This window comes from Spinacia oleracea, chromosome 5 (genome assembly GCF_020520425.1).
Source record: "Spinacia oleracea cultivar Varoflay chromosome 5, BTI_SOV_V1, whole genome shotgun sequence".
Lineage (NCBI taxonomy): Eukaryota > Viridiplantae > Streptophyta > Magnoliopsida > Caryophyllales > Amaranthaceae > Spinacia > Spinacia oleracea.
Genome location: NC_079491.1, coordinates 17,296,408 through 17,319,752, shown reverse-complemented (window position 1 = coordinate 17,319,752; position 23,345 = coordinate 17,296,408). Strand labels below are relative to the sequence as shown.

The 23,345-nt window shown below is 36.6% G+C and overlaps 1 protein-coding gene across 1 annotated transcript; it reads right to left on the bottom strand.

Annotated features, from left to right (window-relative positions):
* Positions 1-1,185: 1,185 nt before the first annotated feature.
* On the bottom strand, positions 1,186-13,053 carry LOC110804630 (F-box/LRR-repeat protein At5g63520). The gene is made up of 10 exons (XM_022010230.2): positions 12,736-13,053; positions 12,538-12,645; positions 12,361-12,453; positions 10,971-11,096; positions 10,782-10,886; positions 10,630-10,669; positions 7,852-8,007; positions 5,061-5,239; positions 3,812-3,930; positions 1,186-1,815 (listed from the first exon to the last, which is right to left on the bottom strand). Exons 1-10 carry the CDS (start codon positions 12,943-12,945, stop codon positions 1,428-1,430), a joined length of 1,524 nt encoding a protein of 507 aa, XP_021865922.1. The 5' UTR covers positions 12,946-13,053; the 3' UTR covers positions 1,186-1,427.
* Positions 13,054-23,345: the final 10,292 nt, after the last annotated feature.

Below are 23,345 nucleotides of genomic sequence, written 5' to 3'. Positions count from 1 at the left end.
GTGAGCATGCATGGTGCACAGTGAGCATGGTGCACCATGTGCACCAAAAGAACACATGTGTATAAACAAAAGAACATGACACTACGACAAAAGAACATGCGATATAATGTTTCACTTTTTCATTATAAGAAATAACATATTATTTCACTATTTATTAAAAATATAAATATTATATATTCATGTTCTTTTCACGTAACCAAATGTTCTTTTATTTATATACTAGTGTTCTTAAGGTGCACCATGCTCACTGTGCACCATGGTCCACCTTCTAAATTGCGTGGCGGTAATGCCTTGGACATTTTTTATTTATTTAAGAAAAAGTTTTAGAAAAGCAAGGCATTATTAGGGTGTTAAAGATATAACGGTAATACCATAAGTTGATTCATTAAAAATGGCAAAATCAGCATCAACATTACCACCTATGGCTTGGTTGAAAGAAGCAGCTCATAGACACTACTCATTCAAAAATGGCAAAATCAGCATCAACATAAGTTGGGTCATAGATGCAACACGTGTCATAAATGACATTGGAGACCTCAGATTCCGCATGGAAAAGCATGATGGCATCAAGCAAAGAAATCGACGCCATTTCATTAGAAATAAGGTAGCACTTAGCATACTCTTGGTTGTGATTGGTTTAGAATTTTAAATTCCATGTGGGGTTGCAATTTTAGATTTACATTTTAATCCCATGTGGGGTTGCTTATGTGAAAACAACCAATGAGAGCTCATGGTATGTTCCTACACATCATCTTGTATTTTAGTCTGTTCTCCGTACAATAATCTGAATTACCTATTTTGGATTGTGGCCTTTTTCCCACCCTCAAAAATCAAAATGCAGATTTTACACGATTTTGTCCTTAGGCCGACGTCGTCAGATTTTGCGTATATGCATTGCTTAGAGATCCTTCAATTGTGTTATCATATGTTATCAATTTGGGTGTGAGTGAGAGAAACACAGGGTTGTATCAAACTAGCACTTGTTGCAAGGAGGAATCCCGATACGGTAAAGGAAAATTATCATACAAGTCAACTCACACCATCACCAAAGAGTCAAAGACCTTAGTGGTAGAACTCTTACTTTGTAACGAGGGCTTCGAGGATAGTACTACATTATTTACATTAAGTATCAGGATTTTGGATAATTTGCTTCCATAAATCTAGTATAGTGAAAAATATATACCGTAAGAAACCAAAAGACAAGCTGCTTATCATTGATCAACTTGAAAAATGAAAATCAATTTCAGTAGCAAATTAATATACGTTGTAAGAAGAACCAACATTAAATAAAGGTAAAGTTACATCTTTTACCAGAGAACATAGGAAGCAGACAAACTTATTGTTCGCTCACTGTTTGTCATTTGCTCTCTATACAACTGAACACCTCTATAAGTATTAAGTATGGAGAAAGGTTATGCAAGAACATCCTATGGCCTAGAATTAGGCGGAGTGTAAGACATGAGTAGATAAATACAACTGTAGATATGCAAGTGACTCTCTGAACCTTGTTCTAAACCTAAATTAGGGGAACCACGTCCAATTTCTGCATCGCAAAACATTCCTGCCAGTGGAATATTAGGGAAATTATCCAAGATTGGGGAGCTATCAACATTTAGTTTCTCAAAAAACATTTCACCGCGCCCACAACAAGCAAACACAAAACCTCCTATGAGATCCTTGTGCTTAAGCATGCCAAAGTTTTCAGAAACAGTGCCACATGAGTCTGATGCATATTTTCTGTCAGGAATGTAAAAGCGAAATGTATCTCCAGTCTTGATATCCCAACCTTGAACGTATAGGTACTGCTCATCTGCCCTGCAAATTCAATTTTGACAAATTTATCAGGAACATAGATAGTGAAATAGCAATTTGAAGTTCATGATCTACTCGTAACAAAATAGCGACATTGGTGTGTTGAACTCACAACTTCAAACCACATCTATTTTATGAGGATCAGATTAACATATGATGGAAGTTCCATATTCAATCAAAACATACACAGTACATAGTATTGTTGAAGTGAAATTCAAATTGATTAATAGTAATAAATATGAAGTAGAAGTTCGTCAAGTAAGGTTGCATGGTAGGATCTTTACTATATCGTAACTTCTTATTCTTGTAGTGGGAATAGCAATGAAAACCAAACAACAGTACAGAAAATAATTAGACAAAAAGGCCTGTTTAAATACTTGGGTTCAAGAATGTGGGCTGAGGGAATTCTACTCTACACCTACGAAAATTCACTGTAGCTAACAAATGAATCTGAAAGCTCCCAAAAGTTAAGGTGTGCTGCTTGCATAAATGACAGGTCAGTCAATGGAAATGCTTGTTTCCATGCTACAGTCAATAAGAAAATAGACAAGAAAAGCACCAAATCATGAAGCCAAGCGCCATCATCTTAACAAGACAACCTCTCCAAGAAGCCATCTTTCTCAGCTGGAAGCCCTTTTCTGCCAAGAAGGATGCCATTCCTCAGATTATTTGCAATTCCAGAAAAAGAAAATATAGTTTATCTTCAAGCCTCATAGCTTCATACTTTTCATACTATTACCTCCTTTTGCTCTACTCACTTTCCGTCTATGGTTATTTCTTGGTTCTACTCACTTATTCAATTTTTGATATACCCCTCTTAACCCCACAATATTACACCTTTCCACATTGTGTCTCATTTTTTCTTACACCTCTTACCCCCACAATATTACACCTTTCCATATTGTCTTTTCTTACACCCACCCACATTCTTTTTTACATCTACTCACATTGTCTCTCTCACTCTCTATCCTACTTTATCTTATAGTACCCCCTAACCTTTTCCACAATTTTCTTAAACTACTTATCTACAGTAATTGAGTAGAACCAAAAAAAAGGGAGGTGATATTAGATTTACTTCCCCTTCTTTCTCACTAACACTTGGCCCAAAATTCCAAATTGCATAAAAAATTTGCAACTCCAAATGTTTCTAGAACATGAAAAAAACACAAGCCGGAAGCATTCTGGAGCATTTTGCATGGCACTTTGCACTACGATTCACAATATGTTGCTGTGATGCTCAACTCATATAAGATTAGCATTTCCCAGCTAGGCCCGCTTCATAAGTCACAAAAAAAACGACGAATAACAGGCTACCTCATAGATACATATCCTACAGCCACTGGAGCTTCTAGGTATTTCCCTTTACAGAAACAAGAATAAAGGATAGATATACAAAAAAAAGCTCTAAGATTACAGAAACACTAAGATCAGAGAACCACCAAATACTGGAATTTGTTTCTACTACCCTTTTCCTCATTGATTCAACTTCATTGTGTCAATTAAGTTCAAGACTCCAGGTTCATTCAGTCAATAAACAAATATAAGATCACATAAACTAGATTACAGCAAAAACCAGCCACTCAAAAAAATTAGTGTTGCTAGGTACCCTAGTGTGCTTAAAATTGATGTAAATTCAGCAATTTAACTTCTCCCACAAGATGAGCTGGTTTTCCATAAAATGCTTTTGTACCTCAGGCTGGTGGTTTTATGTTCTTGAATTAGAAATTTTGCAGATTTTTTCTTTAATTGTACATCTCGTTTTTAACATGATTACATACTTTATAATTGACAAAAAAAAGATCAGTTTCATTTCTAATCCAAATGAGAAGTCCTACGTTTTTTAATCTAAAAGTGTGGGATAGCACCTATATTCAGTATATAACAAGCACTCAACACAGTCGTAAGTTATTAGACTAGCAAATACACGCAAGAAAGCATGTGACAGCAACATGTTCTTAGAGCTGATACTTGTAGTAAAGAATATAATCAAACGTCTTACTCCTGAACAAAATGGTAGGTCACAGACGTCACTGATTTAACCTTCTCTGAACCAATGGAGTATTTTCTTCTTTTTCTGACCCAAATTTGCAGATCGTCATTAGGGACTGGACCTCCCATCTGTCATAATCCAGAAAGAAGATTTTACCTATAATTAAATAAAATAAAAAGATGCAAACGCATAGCCATATGCCCATATGAATGGTAAATTGGTAATACATAATTATATACTGCCAAAAGAACTTCAATTGCAAAGGAACAAGCCTCTGCTGAGATTACCATTAACAGCACCACAGCAGGGTTGTGTTAGAAGTACGCAAGTAAAAGATAGGAACCACTCCAACATGCATCTTCGGTTCAATATAAAGGAAACTTTTATTCTGGAAACAGATGTCCATTTTCAGGTACTCCGTATTATTTTATTTTCTACTTCAAGTTTTGTGGTCCTACAGAGTTGATGCTCATATTTCCTCATGAAAAAAATCTAAATGAAATAAAGTAACTCATTCATTGCAAAGGAGAACTAGGAATGCATGCCATTTTCTTTTTTCTTTGAAATTGTTTGCTGACTGGAAAACACTTCCATTATATAAGCAATTAGGATGCTGGTTCAAGCTTTCATTAGCTTGCACAAACTCTTTAGAAACAAAAGCATTTGCCATCAGTTTTCAAGGCCTGCTTTTTGCTGAGAATTGAGACATTAAACATACAGAAAAATAGGAGCATATAGTAATTGCAATCTTCCTCGCAACTGGCTTGACAGCTATGATCCAAGGAAACATCTGAATGGTGGCAAGTAGCATCTCCAATCTACGAGACATCCCCAATACAGGGGACCCCAAGGAGTCCCAATAAAGATGACTCTGAGAGGAGATGCAAGCATCATGAAAACAGCAACGGTATACGTGGGGACATCTGGGAAAGGTGAAGGAGCTTACAAATGCGTCCTTGATGCAAGAGCATGATCTAAATTGATGACAGCTTTTCCCAGGTGATAGTAAATGGTTGCCTGTGTGGCTACCTTGATGTTGGTGATTGATTGGCCGAGTTGTCCACCCTTGGAATAGTTTCCTTATGTCTTTCAATAAGCCTAGATTACGGCTGCACAAGGGGGCAGGCCATGTTTACCTCCTCATTGCAGCATATCACACCAGTACACCAACCAACTTGACAAGCAAGTATCGACAAATTTACATATCCACATCATGAGCCAATTTTTAAGTAAACATTTCCGCAAAAAACAAGCATACCTCAAGTTCAATATCATTCAACATTTCTTCACCATCAAGAATCTCATTTTCTCCCTCTCGTTTAGCAGTTAACCATGTTGCACACTCTTGTCTCATTTTAGCAGAAACAACTCTATATGTTGGACCCACAGCAGCTACTCCAGGTCCTACCGCAAAATGAAATTCAATTTTCCCTACACCTGCTCATTAAGAAGAGACCAAAGTCAAATAAATTTAGGTAGTGTTTGATAAGTGGTAACTTGCATTTGATGTGATATTGTTGAATTTAAATCTGGAAACTGAAGTTCTGCAATTGAATTCCAAATGAAGTGTTCGACAAACTATAAATCTATAATAACTTGTATTCCATCATTTCATATCCACTATAGTTTTGGGAAGTAAAAGTGGTATTTCAATTCTAAGATTAAACTTATTTTGAACAGTTTCTTTCTATTGGAATATTAGGTGGTAAGTGGGCATCATTTCTCCATGATAATCAACAAAATTGGAAGGGGTCGATTATTGAACATGAAAAACAAAATGCAACTGAATCCAAAGATAATGAAACATCAAACTAATTTTGTTTGAGAGTATAATATCAGGAAAAAAAATTATCTAATTAGCCAACCATAAATCTTCAAATAGGCAAGAAAGCTGCAAGAAATTTCACGGTGGAGGAACCGCCTGGTTGTTAATGAGGCACGCCGGCGAGCTTCTACTAAGAAGAATGATCAGTCCAAGTAATGTTCAAGAATAAGACCACACTCGTGTGCAATCAGCATATTTCTTTTGTTTAGCTAGATATTTATTCCTAGACATTTTTCTGTTCTGTCTATTATCAGTAGCTGTCATCAGCTATTTGGCAGCCGTTAGTATTGTACTGTTGAGTGGCATCATTGTTCCTGATGTCACCAATCATTAGAAATCACTGGCTGGCAGGTGCATGAAATGTATGGTGGAGATTGTGCCAGAATAATTAGCTGTGAGTCTGTGACTATATAAGCTTTGTGCTAGGGTTGTAAGAAAGGCAATGAAACAGTAATACAACTTTTTCTTCCCTCAATTATTATTGCTATCTATGGTGGAGGTTTTAACTTTTAACCACAGATAGTCCGTGAAGAACATAGAAGGGAGGATGGTATCTTCATCCTTGGCTACCTATGACGACGCTGGAGATATGACGACTACCTCCAGCGAGTGGAGGAACAGCAGCGAAGAAGTGGGGAAGTTGTCTGTGATTACCCCATTGTTACAGAAGCCGGGAGATACAAATGTTGAGTAGACCCAAGAAGAGACAAAGACTGAAGGAGGGGAAAGAATAAGAGGATAGAATTTGGAAATGACAAGCTTACAGGTGTAAGTTAAATTCTACTCCATATTAGCTAAGCGTGGTGCTTCAGACTTCAGAGTGCTGTGAATTTGGATTACATCCAAAAAAAAAATTAAACTTGCCAACAGATTACTAATATTTTCTCCAACTCTAGCATTTTAAAGAAATCCTTCTTCCAAAACATAGCATAATGCAACTTACCTTTTATAAGCAAAAGGAAGTGTTGAAGATAGAGTTGTCAACAGATTACTAATATTATTCCCTTCAAAGTCCATGCCCCAAAACATCCACAGCTCTCCACTCCCCCCTCCCCCACCCCCCTCTCTTCCCCCCGCTGCCGCCTAAAAAAATGGCACACTTACATGCAAGAAACCAAAATCGTAAGCCATAGTCTTCACTATCTCTTCGAAAACTCAAATAACAACCTAACAGGCTAAAAGAGTTTACAATAGACCATCTGTTTATACTAAAGAATATCAACTATAGGGTCTAGAGTACTTTTTAAAAGACAGTTATAGACAAATATTACTACCAAACAAGGAAATAAAGTAAAACAAGTTATCTCAACATTGAAATATCACATGCCATAATTTCTCATAGAACTACAAAGCAAGGGAAAGATAAGTACAAAGAGACGGAGCAATGTAAAAAGCTTACAATTAATAGAAAAATATTGGACATGAAAACGTACATATACAATTATACATAGAAACCAGAAACTCTTTTACTTCATAAATTATTAAACATACATAGAAGCGGAAATATTAGTATACACTCCACATAAGAAGTTCGACTCCAAGAACAAAGTGCAGATGAGACCAAGAAATCACATGAATGGAAATGATAACTCTTTTGTCCTCAAAGAGAAAACTGGTGACTCCATCATGCTAAAGCTTTTTAATAATGGCCAAAACACATAATATCAATTCAAAAGTTTAAATATATGTACATGCATTAAGCTGAATTAGAAGTCAGAAATAAGCTTCATATGTGATTTGCACATGGCAATCCAAGTTATTATGTAAGCTGCAAAATAAAAGGCTCAGCAAATCTGAAAGACTTTCATCAGTTTGCATAAAAGAACAGAAATCAGTTTGGTCAGTTGTGTTTTATTGTTAGGTATTACGTAAAATAAGGCAGTTCGTCCAGCTTGAATACGAATTGCAAATAAAAACGTACATCCATACTTCAAAATTACCAAATTGAAGATTGGTGTATGTTTACAGGAAAATACTGAATACGAACAGAAGGTAACAAATTATATCATCCAATGTAGTATTGTAGATTTGTAGTAATATCCCTCATAAGTATAAACACCGTCTTTCTGTTTCAATATAAATATTACCAAGGTACAGAATCTCATAATAATGTAGTTTATCCAGCATGACACTGAATTCAATCAACATGTCATTGATGCTTCCGAATAAACTAAATTACAAAAGGAAGCATTTAAATATGAAAAGTGAAGATAACAAGCTATACCATCCAATGACGTTCTCTCCCTTGCAAATACAAGAGCAACAGCATATTCACGAAATAGTTTCTTTCCTCGATGTGTGATAGTTTTTTTATTGCTTGAATGCCTGAAACTGCAGCTTTCATTTCCGGCTATGACAGTCTGTTTAGACAATGCATAATCTGCAAGACACAAGAGTCACAACCAAAACAAATTATAAAGTTAAACACGGAAAAAAATTACAAAAATACACACTAAACAACCCCTGGTTGAAGAACTATATGACCAATACCAGGGTCACACAATAGTGTACAATGAAACTGTTTCAACAAGCACAAGGCATGAAACATTAGAAGGAAAAGTAAGATGACAGTGAAATAACCAACTAAACTTTGCCAAAACCTTAAAAGAACCTTAACCCATTAGGGAGCTCAACGCAACTGGCAAAGGGGATGGACCATTTGATACTGTTGTTTCCAACAAACGCTCAGGCGGAATCCATGAGCTAATTGATGCTTTGAGATCCAGGAAATATATGCTTGGGCATGCCTATGTTTTGTTATTGAAGAGAAATTCATAGGATTAGGCCTCTAATTCTAATACGGTAATCGGTTTGAATACGCAAAGAAAATGAATCCTGAGTAACAAAAGTTTATGTTTAATAATCGCAATACGGTGAAGCAAGGAAAATCCAGACATTTTGCATTTTTGAACCATTTCAGAGAAATAAAAGCCAAAGGAATCACATTAATATGCCCCAGATTGTTTTAACAAACGTGAAACACTGCAATGACTATTTTTCAGAAACTCAAAATGACAATTGGTAAAACCGAAAAATAAGGGGGGGAAAGCCACATGTACAGGTACCGGCCCCGGAAATGTCAAAAAGGGAGAAAATCTTAGTAGCTGGGCCATGTTGGAGCAAAACCGAAAGCGTCACCCATTTTCCCTGTCACTTATGCACCACTTGCTTCACCAAAGTACAGGTGCATTGATCAGATCCTTGCCAGACAGCCAGGAACTTGTTCCCCGTTGTCCAGATCTTTGATTATCAGGTTCAATTCTCCCCTCCCCCCTCCCACCCTTATGATCTACAAGGCTTCAAGTTCCCAATTTCCAAGGTCACCTTAGCCAGTGCCACAATCTCTACTGTCAAGCTCCTTCATCTCTCCACTAACCTGTCTACTCCTGTCAGTGCTACCATGGTTACTTGCACAGTTGCACTAAGACTTGCGATGAAAAATATGTGAACTTATTGATGCCTTTTATCTGTTTTTTCAATTACATGTAGTATACTGGTTATCTGTCATTTAGGTACTTAGTATAGCTTCTTCAAGTGGCAAAAATAGTAGGAAAAGCAGTGTTATTTATATTCCTAATGAAGATACTAGCTCTTTATGGAAGTGAATAGGATATGAGTATTGGAAGGTTGGGGAAATTGGCGATGGTTGAGAAACTTTTGTCATCATCAAAAAGAACTCAAACAAAGTTACAAGCCCACAGTTTAACATTCCAAAACAAAAAATGAATTGCACCTTGTCATAAAGTGGACTTATTACACAAGGCTTGCTAAAAGATTTAAGATTTGAATAAGCAATACCTAAGTATGACCCTTAACCTCCAGGAGGCAAAATCTTTACACAACATAGGGGCTTAACGGGAATAAAGAAGACACAAAATCAAGAAACTCACACTAATTGAGCTCTAACGCATCGATGACCACGTAATTTAGATGGTTGTGCATCTCAAAGAACGATCGATTAAGAGCCACGCCACAACAGAAGTAGCACATGTATAGAATATTAAAACCTATAAACAAAACTTAGAGATAGTGGGGTCACAAATTCACAATTGTTAATGATGGTTGGTGGAGTGGCCCGTAAAAGAAGCCTTTGATTAATTTCTAGACCGTTTACCTTGATAAGGGTGATTTTCGACACTCACTTTATATCAATAATCATGCTCTTAAGCATTCTCTAGAATATGGTAAAAACGGATGAATGGCCATCTTATATAGGAGATGACCAAGGCAAGGGTAGATCCTGTGAAGGAATGACTGTTTGATGAAAGTTGGTGATAACAACTGAAAAATCTTCTTTACCCCTTCCATATAAGAGACAATAAGAAAACAGATATTGATAAATCCCCAACTTCAGTTAGAGTATAAGCAATGTGATTCCATGATTGAGATTTGAGAAAGAGAAGGTTGCTATTTTGGAATATGAAAGAAAAAGCAAATGAAAAGTCCCATTTTATGACAGGGTACATAAAAAAAATCTCAATGGAAAAACCAACACGCAACACTTTCACTTTTTATGATATGGTTTCTTTTTCAATTTTATGATTTTCTTCGATGCTAGTATTTTTTATTCCTTCAAATATGTAGTAATGAGAATTAATGGGCCCAACGTTGTTACAGACAGTTTTATGTCATATGTAAGTAGTTAATATCACAGGCCAAATAAGGTATACATATTCCCTTTTTACCTTTTTGCCTTTCCGAAGCGCTATCAGAATGACAACAGGAGTAGACTTAAGCTAAATATACTTCCTCCGTTCCTTAAAATTGCACCACTTGCCTATTTGGGATGTTTCTAAATAATGGCAACACTAGCCTTCAACTAATAAAAAAAATTATAGGAAGTAAAAGTTATCATACTCCTTCGTAAAATAGATCAATAGATTTCACAGTATCCTTCCTGAAATAAGCATCGATGACATAGCACTAGTTCATAAGTTCTTTTCATTCTTAGGGAGCAATACACATTGAAAGTACGTAATGGAAATAGGAAAATGAAACTCACCCAAGTTTTCGAGAACAGGTTTCATATCTCCATCTGAATCCTACAGCACCATAAATGCCAAAAGTTGAAGACATGCCACAAAAGCAATTTAAAAGCAGAAACTCAAGATAGCTTATTAGCAAAGCAAACAAAAGAGAAAAGACTGCACTCACTCCAAACATGATAATTGCTTCAGGGGATTTGCAAGGTGATACAGAAGCTGAGAAATCCCTCAGGTCCATCACAAATTTGTTGATATTAGGTTTACCCTTAAGTTCCTATCATTACAAATATGGTTCACTCTTTATGTTCAAGTTATGCTAAATGCACAGTAATGAGATTTCCTCTATCAGAACAAGTACCTGTTCTGATTCCAGTAGTGGGACAATATCAACTTTAAGGCCGGGAAGATATGCAACTGTTAACGAGACACCCGCCTCACTAGGTGGTTCAAGACCATCATCAAGATCGAAATATGGGAAGTTCACCTGTCAAGTCAACAATAAGAATGATAAATAACTATTTATTTAATACAACAAGAAGCTTCACATGAGAAAGGAGGTCAGGGCACTTTTTAAAGAGGGACATATAAGCTGATGTGAAAGAAAGTAGCTCAAAAAAAAAGTCAAACGAATTGTAGTTTTATAGCCCCATTTTAAGAATTTTCCATGGTTGACTTTAATCTTTTAGGGTCAAGCCTTACTTTGACCAATACTTCTATTGACCATACCCCCGCCCCTGAAATAATACTCCCTCTGTTTATTCGATTGAAGTTTTAGTGTTTTTTTTATTTGTTTCTAGTATTTTATGAGTATTTTTAATTACTAAATCAGAAAGAGAAAGTTCAGCTCTACTTTTCATTAGAGTCCCCGTGAAGGTATGAACTGACATTAACATTTCAACCTCCTACCCAATGAGAATTGAGAAGTGAGTCAAATATAGTAGTTGAAAATATTTATTGTATTTGATTTATCGGTTAGGATTAATGATACTAAGAGAGAGAAACTTACTCAAATTAATGAACCTTTAATCTTCGTGCAAAATCTAAAACATACAAAAAATAGCGGGAGTAGATTACAATAAAATTTTGGTATCCCTAATTAACAACCCTTTTAATGTAGTAGATCAAATTAAGAAATGCCTCAATGTTACTTTGAATAGGAATTCCAAGGATTGACTATATGTGGAATGATTGCATGAGGGAGGCTTAAAAGTTAAAGTCCAAAGAATTGCTACCCTTATTTATTTGGGAACAAATGGGATACTATAAGATAGTAAAATCTTTCAAGTTAATTTTGTGTAAGTACATACATGATTAGTTTGAAATTTACGTATTATCAAAAAGCAATATCTGTAGCACACTTAGCCCATCAAGTCAAAAGGCCTGGTATTTTGAATCAGAGCAGGATGAGATTATCCTCAAATGCACACCCTCTAGCAAATGCTCATTGGCAAGAAACACAGATAATGCACAAAGGCACATACCTTCCTCATGTACCTCAACCCAACTCTAAATATTACTAACCATATTTTCCTGATACTATGGAGAATGCAATTGAAAACCATAATCCAACATTGAACGATCAATTTGTGGTAATATCCACTACCACCTAGCAGAAAATATTTTGAAAGTAGTCTCAATTCAATCAACCAGTATGAGTTAACACCAGTCGTCGAGCATTTAAACAACAACATAAACAATTTTGTAAAATAGACTCCAACACAACACTCATAAGCTGAAAACAATATTACCTCGCTAAACCGATCAGTCCGTGCTTCTTTTCCAATGATCCCACTGGCATCGCAAGTAACAATTGGGATTTTAGAACCTAATTTCTGAATAATCTGGCAAGACATCACAATTAAAATGTTAGTTTCTTTACCCCATACAAAAATAAAAAAAAAAATTGAAAGAGAGAATATTCATACAAGTTCATGAGCTTGATCGAGATTAAAGGCGGGACAAATCGATAGAATTGCAAAATGAGGTCGCATTGGCTCAGAAAGAACCTTGTCCGTGACCTCTTTCACAGCTTCCTGCAATTAAATTAAACAAATAACTCAATTCGACAGTAATGGAGTTAGGGTTAGATGAAATAGGATAGAGAAAAAGAAGAGAGAAATTACGGGAAGAGAGGTGTTCAAAGAGATGGCGGAAATGAATTTGGGGTGGAGGAGAATGCGACTGCAGATGTCATTCCAGGAGCGGCTAACACATGCGGCTGATGCGAAGGATTCAGCCGGAAGTTTTGCGAGGATGGTCTGCAGAAGATAATCGTCGACCTGAGATATTGCCGCAACGCCGCCGGGAAATGGCGTTTTCGGTGGGTTGCTCATCGGGAAATATGTTCACCAGGAGAAGAGGAATTGACGAGGTAGATTATTGCGGGGTCAAGAATACAATTTTGCACTTGTGCTTCTGTGTGATAGACTATGGTGCCGTGGTTCATTTTAAAAGGGAAAAAAAAATGAGTATTACCTTTCTGTTACATGGTTAGTCTGTAAGTATAAGATTACAACTTTATATTGTCAAAAAAAAAATTACAACTTTCTTAATTTCCTAGTCTATTCTAAATAGACAAATTATTAGGAGTACTCTATACTTTAGTTATTACTCCGTAGATTAAGTTTAATGGCCTCAAATAAGGGGCTTAAAAAGAGAAAAAATGTTGTTAAATAAGAGTCATCTATTCGACGACTTATAAAAAATGACAACAATTCTCTTTATTTTCTCTTCTCAAAGGGTTTTTTTCTTTCTACAAGGAAAAGTTTCTCGAAAAAAATTATTTTGTATGAAAAAAAAAAAAAAAAAGTTCCTTATTACTCCCTCCATTCCTTTTTGTTCTTCCCATTTCCTTTTTTAGCATTTCTTTTTGTTCTTCCCCTACTGAATCTTTACTATTTTTGGCCATAGTTTTTTTACCAATTTACCCTAAGATTCCCCACTATTTACAAAAAATACCCTAAGATTCTACCCTTTCCCACCCACTTTTACCCCACCCACCTTATTTAATTAATTAACCTAACCCTACCCCCCCTCCCTTTATTACCCGTCCCTATCTCACAATCCCTCCCTCACCTCTCATTCTGATTTCTCTCTCTCACCTCTTCGGATCTCTCTCTCTCTCTTATTTCACTCTCTCTCTCTTAAAATTCCTCCCCTGTTCTTGAGAAAACCCTAGGTTTTCCGCCTCTGATCTGGGTTTTCCTCTCCAAATCTCGCAAATCTGAAACGTTTTCGCAGAAAAACGTTCATAAAAATTACTCGGAATCATTTTCCGATCAGATCCCCTCTATTTTTGTCCCCTTTTTGGTCCCTAATCGTCGCTGATCTCTGTTTTTCTGGTACTTTATGGGTTCTTCTTTGTCTAGAACTCGAGGTGATTCTGGGGTGGGAACTTCTGGTCAAAGAATCCCCGATTCCAACTGTGATTGGGGATCCAAGTGCAACTGTCCCAATAACGAGCATTCCTACTCCGCCGAATATAAAAACAATCTGTATTTGGCCCAAAAAGAAAATACGAGTACTCGAAACTATTTGGAAGAATGGTTTCGGAAGAGGGAAGTGGAGCCAGGAGAGGAGGTTGAGTCAAAATATGACGATCGGAAACCCACTCCCTCAGATCTGCGTTTTTTCGGTGAAGGAGATTCCGATGAGGTATTAATTTTGATTTTTTGCGATTTATTTAGGGTTATTGATGTCGGTTTTATTAAAATGGTTTGATGAAAGTTTGCATGTCTAAAAAAGTGGGATTTGATAAATGTTTGATTTATTTGGAGTATTGTTCATTAAACTCGGATTATTTTCTGGAGTAGTTGCTCTGATTTCCCATTGCATGTGTTAAAAATGCAGATCTGGTATTTGTTCGAATTTTTTGGGAATTTTTTGGAGATTTGTTGGATTCATTCGGGTTTTTTATGTTATTCTTTGCTCTGTTTTCTCATTGCATGTTGTTAAAATTGAGTTCTGATTTTATTTTGTGCCCTGTTTTTTCATTGCATGTTGTTAAAAATGAGTTCTGATTTTATTTTGGGCTCTGTTTTTTCATTGCATGTTGTTAAAATTGAGTTCTGATTTTATTTGGAGCTATTTGGAAATTATTTGAAGAAAATCGGAATATTCATGTGTTTTGTTGATCTGTTTTCCCATTGCATGTGGTTAAAAATGGGATCTGGATGTATTTGGGATATTATTTCACATTTTTTGGGTAAAAATGGGATCTGGATGTATTCCGAAAATTAGTTGGATTTTAATGGAATTATTGTGTGATTTGCTTTCATTTATCTCATTGCATGTGGTAACCATGGTGATCTGAAATTATTTGGAACTTTATTTTGAGTTGTTTGATTAAATCTGATTTTAATTCATGGTCCCCTGTTATTTTATGATGGCACTAATCATGTTGTTTGTCCCCTATTGATTGCAAGGAACCAAGTGGGTCTGATTCATTTGATCTGGTGTATGTTGGAGAGTGTGAAAATGAGAATGGTGATGCTGTTGGGTCTCCAGGACAACTTTCATTTGGTTATCCCTCCTCAAAGAAAGGAGAAAAGGGAAAAAAATCGGCTTCAGCATCTGATGATGCTTAGATAAGTCTGTCTCCTTTCTCCCTTTTTTCATTTTATTGAATGCTGGCTAGCTGTGGAGTCATAAGGTGGATGCCAACAACTGTGATCTGTTGTTGGCCAGGGGTGTTGTTGTTTGGATGATGATGTTGTGATTAGTTGTATGGATGTTGATGTTAGATATTTTAAGTTATGATATTGATATTGATAATGATGATTGGATGATGGTGTTTCCATATGGTTATGAAATTTTGTGGAATGTTGTCTGTGTGATGAACATGATTTGATGGCTTAATGTCCCCTGTTTTATGGTATGTTTTGTGTATGATAAATATGATGCTTTGGTGAGTATGAGATTTGATCAGTATAACTATGTTTTGGATTAGTAAAGGCATGAAATGAATATAATTTGGGGATAGGGTTTGAGTTATTTCAGTCCTCTCACTGTGGCCTGGTGTTGAATGCTTAATGTCCAAGCATGTCCCTTTAGGATACAATAATGTCCCTTTATTTATTGTGATCGATGATGAGTCTTTTTTTTGCTGAGGAACAAGTCCAACTAACCACAAATGCTCGTGCTGCCATTAGTATCAGTAATGATATTTCTCGGGCGCTAAGTGTTTGTGGTTTGGAGTTGTTTTAATGATGCTTGGGGACATTCTGAGATCAATATTAGGAGGTTTGTGATCTTCAATGATGTGATTGTTGATATTCTGAGATCTTTGTTTTGATAATTGTCCTTTAACTTCTTTTGTCGAACGGAGTGAATGTCATTTCACACAATGGAATGTGAATATCAATCATTCCGTTCGGCAGAAGAATGTTAAAGATATGATAGTATTGAAACTACTTGATCAATGATGTGTGTCAATATGTCTGAGAAATGAAACCCTACATGTTAATGATCTGTTTAATGCTTCATGTCCCATTAATCAGTGGAGGTCTGTGATGAGTCTTTCATTTGATGAGGTTCAAACCCTATGTTTTGATCAGTTCATGGTGATCTGATGCATTGTTGATTGTTATTGTTATGCTTGATCTGTGATGAGTCTTTCATTTGCTGAGACTCAAACCCAATGTTCCAATAACACTTGTGCACCATTAGCATCATTGATGCTCTTCCGGAGCTAAGTGTTAGGGGATAGGGTTTGTGTCAATGATGCTTGGGGACATTCTGAGATCTTATGTCAGGTTAGACAGGAGAGGCAATTCATGTCTTGCAAAACATGTATAATGTGTTTCTGATATTCAATGATGTTAGTGTTGATATTCTGAGATCTTTGTTTTGATAATTGTCCTTTAACTTCTTTTGTCGAACGGAGTGAATGTCATTTCACACAAAATTATGTGAATATCAATCATTCCATTCGGCAGAAGAATGTTAAAGATATGATAGTATTGAAACTACTTGATCAATGATGTGTGTCAATATGTCTGAGAAATGAAACCCTACATGTTAATGATCTGTTTAATGCTTCATGTCCCATGAATCAGTGGAGGTCTGTGATGAGTCTTTCATTTGATGAGGTTCAAACCCTATGCTTTGATCAGTTCATGGTGATCTGATGCATTGTTGATTGTTATTGTTATGCTTGATCTGTGATGAGTATTTCATTTGCTGAGACTCAAACCCAATGTTCCAATAACACTTGTGCACCATTAGCATCATTGATGCTCTTCCGGAGCTAAGTGTTAGGGGATAGGGTTTGTGTCAATGATGCTTGGGGACATTCTGAGATCTTATGTCAGGTTAGACAGGAGAGGCAATTCATGTATTGCAAAACATGTATAATGTGTTTCTGATATTCAATGATGTTAGTGTTTCTGATCTGTGATGTATGTGTTGATAACCTGAGATATTTGATTCTAAACATGTCCCTCACCACCAATCACCAAAGGGAATACAGATCATGTCACATCATTGATTGATCTAGTATCCCCTTTGGTGAATTGGTGGTGAGGTTGTAAATCATTTAGAAACAAATCTGTCAATGATGTAAAACAACTAAACTGAGAGTCAATGATGTTGCCTTGTTCATTGCTTCCTTGTTTTTGCTGCTTTGTTCTTGTTTCCTTACCATTACATCTTTTGGCACATCGGCATCCAATGGGGAAGAATTTCCATCTGAAAATGATGTGATATGCATTCTTTCCATTTGGATGCCGATGTGCTTAGAGATGTGATGTGAAGAAGTTTTTGTACTTATGCCTTGTGATCTGTGATGAGTCTTCATTTTATGAGTGTCAAACCCTTTGTTTTTCAATCAAACTCATGCACCATTAGCATCCATGATGTTTTTCAGGAGCTAAGTTTAATTGGAAAGGGTTTGATTCAATGATTTTTGGGGACATTCTGAGATATTTATGAATCTTTGTTTATGTGAGGCATATTCCATGTGTTATCAATGATGAATTGATTGTTTTTGTCAAAATTACATCTTTTGACGCCTCGGTTTCAAAATGGGAATAATTTCCATCTGAAAATGATGTGATATTATTATTTATTTCCATTTTGAAGCCGATGTGTTTAGAGTTGTGATATTGCAAATGCTGCCTTGTTCTTAAGAACCCAATGCTGCCTTGTTTATAGTGTTGCCAATGCTGCCTTACCTCTGGTGCCTTGTACTTTTTCTGCCAATGCTGCCTTGTTCTTGTTATGTACTCATTTGATGTTTATTGCCTTGCCTTGATTACTCTACATTGATGTGAATAAGAATGATGGAAAAAAAACTTTACTAAACTTAAACATGAGATTCATTCATTGATGCTTCCAAAAGATATGCTTACAAAATGTTTTGCCTACATGTTATGCTTGCATTTAAGCTTACAAAAGTGACACATTGGTTTTACTTGTCAATTTAAAAACATGTCCCCAAAACACAAAAAGTTATCTAATTGTTTTCACCTTGCTTCACTGGTTTGCTTTCCATTCATCATAGAGTTGCATGCATTCATTAACTGCCCATATAGGTGCCTTGACTTGCTCTGGCAGTCTGCCTTCATCTTCTAAAATCTTCTTCTTGTTGTGTGGAAGTTGGTAATCATTGTTGCCTTTGTGTTTTAGAATCTCATTAGAAACAAACTGTAATGTCATCCACACATTAGACAATGTCTTAGGATGCAACTCATTAAAAGAATCATACACTGCTCCACTTAAGTCCTCCACAGTTTTAGGCATTTTCTTGTGCATAAGTGATTGTATTGACCTGAAAAATCCCAAGTCCAAGATGTTGCAATCTGGACTGTTTGCTGGCTGTTGAGTCAACACAAAAGTGAACCCATCTTGTTTGTAGTGTAGTTGCCATTCAGGATCATTTTGCAATATATGTGCCTTTGCATTATCTTGAATGATATAGATGACCTTTTCCCCTTCATGTGGTGGCCACTTTGCCTTGATTGCTGGAATTAGCATGTTGATCATCATTGCCCTTGTTTCAATTTGATTCACAGACTTCACTGGCTTTGTTTCAATGGTCCCCTTTACTCTGTTTTTTGATGTCCTCTTGGCTGCAACTGCATTTGTGAATGGAAATATGCCTATTTTACCATCAAATTCACAATTCCCATTTTCACCCCACCTTGGTCTGGCTACTGCTGCCATGAACATGAATTTTGGTATCTTGGTTCTTGAACTTGCACTTCTATGTGGATAGGGTTCATTGTTTGCAAGATAAACTCTCTGGTTTTTTTGAGTCAAATAAAACCACTTCTCATCAATATGAATGAAGTCATACATGCTGTAATATGTTGGTTCCTGTGGTATAGTGTAATCCATTATTAGTCTGAGTACCCACCTCATCCTTGCCATTTTGCATGCATCTGAAATGCCTGGATGCAAGGGACTTGAGTGTGGCTTAATAATTTTCCTCTTGATGAGCCTCCATACTGTTGTTGGTCCCAAATTGAGCATTCTTGCAAGATCTACAATGCATGTTCTGTCCCCCATGGCTATTTGTGCAATAGAGTCATATGTGACTTGAACCTTTTTCCTGCCACACTTGTGATACTTACTTTCCACCACATATGAATTCATTGCTGCCTTCTGCTTCTTTGCTTTGTCCCATATTGACCCTATGGTTTTTCTGTTGTAATCAAATTCTATGGCTGCATCCCTTATTGTCCCAAACAAAAGAGTTTCTGAATCTGGAATTTTTCTATTCAGCAGGTACACCAAAATTTCAAGCCTCAATTCATTATTTATTCTAGGAGTCCTAGGCTTATGATGATCTGTTCTGGGTGTTGCTGTTTGATGATGAATTGGTGATGCATTTTCTGATGGTGGTGGAAAGTTCAAATCAAAAAGAAATGGTACCTCTTGAAAGTTGGTAGTTTGCTGGTGCCCTTCCCCTTCTACTTCTGGTACTTGCTGTACATATTCAGTGCTGTTTGGTACATCTTCATTAAACCCAATGTCCCCAAAATCAGCAGCAGTATTTTGAGAAGCTTGTACCAAGTCAGCAGCATCATCACCTACCTCTGAGTCAGAATCGGAGTTAATGCCATCGCCTTCATCATCAGAAAATCCGAGGAAATCGTCATCCTCTTGATCTGAAGCCATTAAGTCCCCTGTTTTTTTGCTATTTAATGCTGAATTGAGGAAGAAATTTTGGTGTTTTGCTTGTATTTATTGAACTTGGTAAAAGTCAGATTTTGGTCTTTTGTGGGGGGAAAGTGACCCTATTTATAAAGGGAATTCACTATGTCAACCCCTCAAAAATTTGGAGGGAAATTAAAAATCCCCTGTTTTTTTATTTGGGGGGAAAATTTGGAGGGAAACTGAAATCAATTGTTTGGGCTTAATTTCCAGCCAAAAAAAACGTGAGTCATTGTATGATTAAATCTGATTGGTCCATGTAACAGCTGATGGGTCCCATACCCCATTTGACTGAATTTTTTTGCTGATTTCTTTCATTACTTTAATAAAATATCTACTTTTCTCCCTATTAATTAAATACTTTCTCTCTCTTTACTTTATTCAATTTCTTACACCCAATCATTATTCTTACACCCAATCATTACTCATATCCCAATACAAACCAAGATTCAGTTTTCTTAAACCACACCCAACATTCTTTAGGGGAAGAACAAAAGGGAATGGAGGGAGTAATAAATAAAGAAATACTTTTAAAAGTCTCACAGTTAGATGTTTAAGTCTTAAAAGAGGTTTAAAAAAAAAGGACTCGTCATTGTAGGAAAAAAAACAATTATGAAAGTTTCTAGAGCCCTAAGTGAGGGTTCACCAATGGTGATGCTTTATGATCACCGTAAAAGCAAGAGTGTCATTGTATATAGATTGTGGGTGCACTAATATGACCGAGGGATAACAATTCAATACGGATCTGATTCGGTTGAAAGGAAAAAGTCTAATTCAACATTACATTTAACATCCCAACACCAGCATCTCCGTTTGCAACCACCTATCTGAGTTCCGCTCTATGACAGTTAAACATAATAACATGTGCGGAAACAATCCCCAAAGCCAGGAAGCATGTATAAAGCACAGATTAAGTAAACTTACATTCGAAGCGTATTTTCCCAAGTAATCTGTCAACGAACACGAACAAAGAACTCCACTTGTCGTTCCTCTACTTGGTTCACCAACACGTTCAGATCCGTCTTGATAATCGTAGCTTAGACAATCATTCAAGAGTTTGTGCTTTTGGGAAGAACACATCCATGGAGGCTAAGAGAGAATTAGGGTTTCTCTCTCATCCTTAGGGTTTGATGTGTGTCGACTGTATTATGTATTAGGTTAGGAAAACTTGTGTAGAATAATATTATAACCCCTTAGGTTATAATACTATCCGGCCAAGCCACAAGGCAAGAACCGGACAGCACACGCAAGCCCATACGCGCGCACCACACAGGCGCTGGGCCTTGGGCCGCGCTGTGTGCGCTGCTGCTGCCGCTCCTCACATGCGCGCGCGCCTAGCTGAGGCATGGGCCTTGTGTGCGCTGGCTCGCTGCTACGCCTAGTGGGCCTTGCGCGCTTGCGCGCCTTGGATCGTTGGGCTGGCCGCGTTGCCTTCTCGTATTTGCGACCAATGCCTTACGGAAATTATTTATCGTATAGTACTTGACGATCCAATGTCGAACTATACGATTATTCGTTTCGCCTAGCTTACGAATATACGCAATACGATATACGATTCCGATCCAACGTCATATCGTATATTTATGTTTTCCAAACTAATTCCCGAGAAGCTATTAAATGAATTTCCGATTCATTTAATCCGGTGATCTGTTACGTGTCATTGGTGTGACCTTGTAGGTTCAGTCAAGAGTAAGTTGTGAGCTTAATATTCATTAGAACTCACTGATCGGAAGCATTGCTCCAGCTAGCTGTTCCGATCACTTGATCTCACGGAATTAATTGTTCGCAATCATTTCAGTTCATTCCCTTGCCTTAGATGAATACCCCAACCAAACGGCCCCTGAGTTCTTGAGAAGAGCAATTGCAAGTTTTTTCATCAAAATAAATAAATATAAAATGACTGCAAGTTCTTCGAAAGGTTCATCAGTTTGTCATGTTAACCACATTAGTAGCAAAGTGCAAAGTGCAAAGTCAATCACCAGAGGATATCTCAGACCAGATATCTGAATAACTGAAAGAAGTAATAAGCTTCTGCTAAAGGTACCTGCAAAGGTGGGAAAACAACACCAAGCATCAGAAACTTTAGAAGACTTTGAGCCCATATCTCTCAAGTTTGGAAAAGGATTGTCTGGAAAAATCCTTATTAGTCTCACCTTTCAAATTGAAGAAGATTAGGTCTGCAAGGCCATGTTCAAATTAAGGTAAGTTTTCAACCTATAATAGTAAACAAAAAGTAGTAAGGCAAGTAATTGAATATCTGAGAATGTTAAATGAAGGGTAGTTTCTTGAGTCCTGAGCTATTGAGGCTGTTAAACAGAAATATGGTGCAAGGCTCACTGAACTGTTTGCTTGCACACCTTATGTAACAATTATGAAGGAGTTGACAGTTACTACAAATGAGGTGGACTTCCAGTCGCAATAAAGTGTATTTGACGTTGCCCAAATCCGCACATTTTCCGACCTAATCACATGTTGTTGTATTTCAATTCATCTAGTTTTAACCTTCTAGTACAAATAGTGTTTATTTCGATTTGGGTCAAGTCAACCAATTTCGAGTTCATGTCGAGTCAGTTAGGTCTATCTAAACCAAACTTAATACAAAAAACGATCAGATAAAATCAGTTGTTCCCCAAGTATGGTACAACTAAGATTATTTCTTCGCCCGCGTGCTATCTTGTCAACAACATGTGCGTAAAATAATCTGGGTTATGTCTTACAAGTTACAGTCAGTTATATGGTGAACCGAGATTTTTCATACATCCAGATGTATGGTGAACCGGAGATTCTTCATACAACCAAAAATCGAGCTGATAGGAGGAAGAAGCATACGAACCTCATGATAGGAACTTAATGGTCTTTATTGGAATTTATTAGACATGATTATAAGATGTTTCCTCCTTTTCTTTTTGTTCTTTATGTTTGACATTTTACACGTTTATTAACGATTAACTAGTGTGTGGCCCGGGCGATGCCCCGGATGCTACATTGAATAACAAAAGTTTTAGATTTTTCTTGAGCTCAATATTTGACCAAAATACTTGTCTTCTATAGAATGAAAAATATCCGTTAAGTTCATCAACTACACAGACACGCTAAGTCATTTATCATGGCAAGTAAGTTTTCAATCATATCATCTTACAATGTGTATAATTTGTTTTCTCGTGGAACTAAGTGCGTCAAATTTATAAACACCAAATTAGATATATATACAGCTATGTAAGGCAATCCTATAGTTGATTCTTATGAGACTTATGACATCATGTTTCTTCATGGTTGTCATAATGCTTTAATTTTTCTTCTTTTCATAATAGTCCATAGAAATTAAAAAGTCATTTAAAAATTTATTTGTTTTAGATTTCATGTGAACATTTATTTATAAATTAATTAATGTGAAGATATGAACCACAATTGGTAGTTGGTTAAGATGGTAATGAGAATTATCATCCACACTTGAGGTCTGGTGTTCGAACCTCATTGTATTGATTTTTGGTTGTCCATTACATAATACTTGGTGAGTGGATGATGTGGCGTGAGGAGAGTACTACGTGACACATATACATTTTCCACAACGCATTTT

What these genes read in the sequence shown, in the direction of transcription:
- LOC110804630 (XM_022010230.2), bottom strand. Translation starts at nt 12,945, where the DNA reads ATGAGCAACCCACCGAAAACGCCATTTCCCGGCGGCGTTGCGGCAATA. An exon ending in AAGCAATTATCATGTTTGGA is followed by an intron (nt 10,670 to 10,781) that starts GTGAGTGCAGTC and finishes ATGGTGCTGTAG; the next exon opens with GATTCAGATGGAGATATGAA. An exon ending in ACCTGTTCTCGAAAACTTGG is followed by an intron (nt 8,008 to 10,629) that starts GTGAGTTTCATT and finishes TGTGTCTTGCAG; the next exon opens with ATTATGCATTGTCTAAACAG.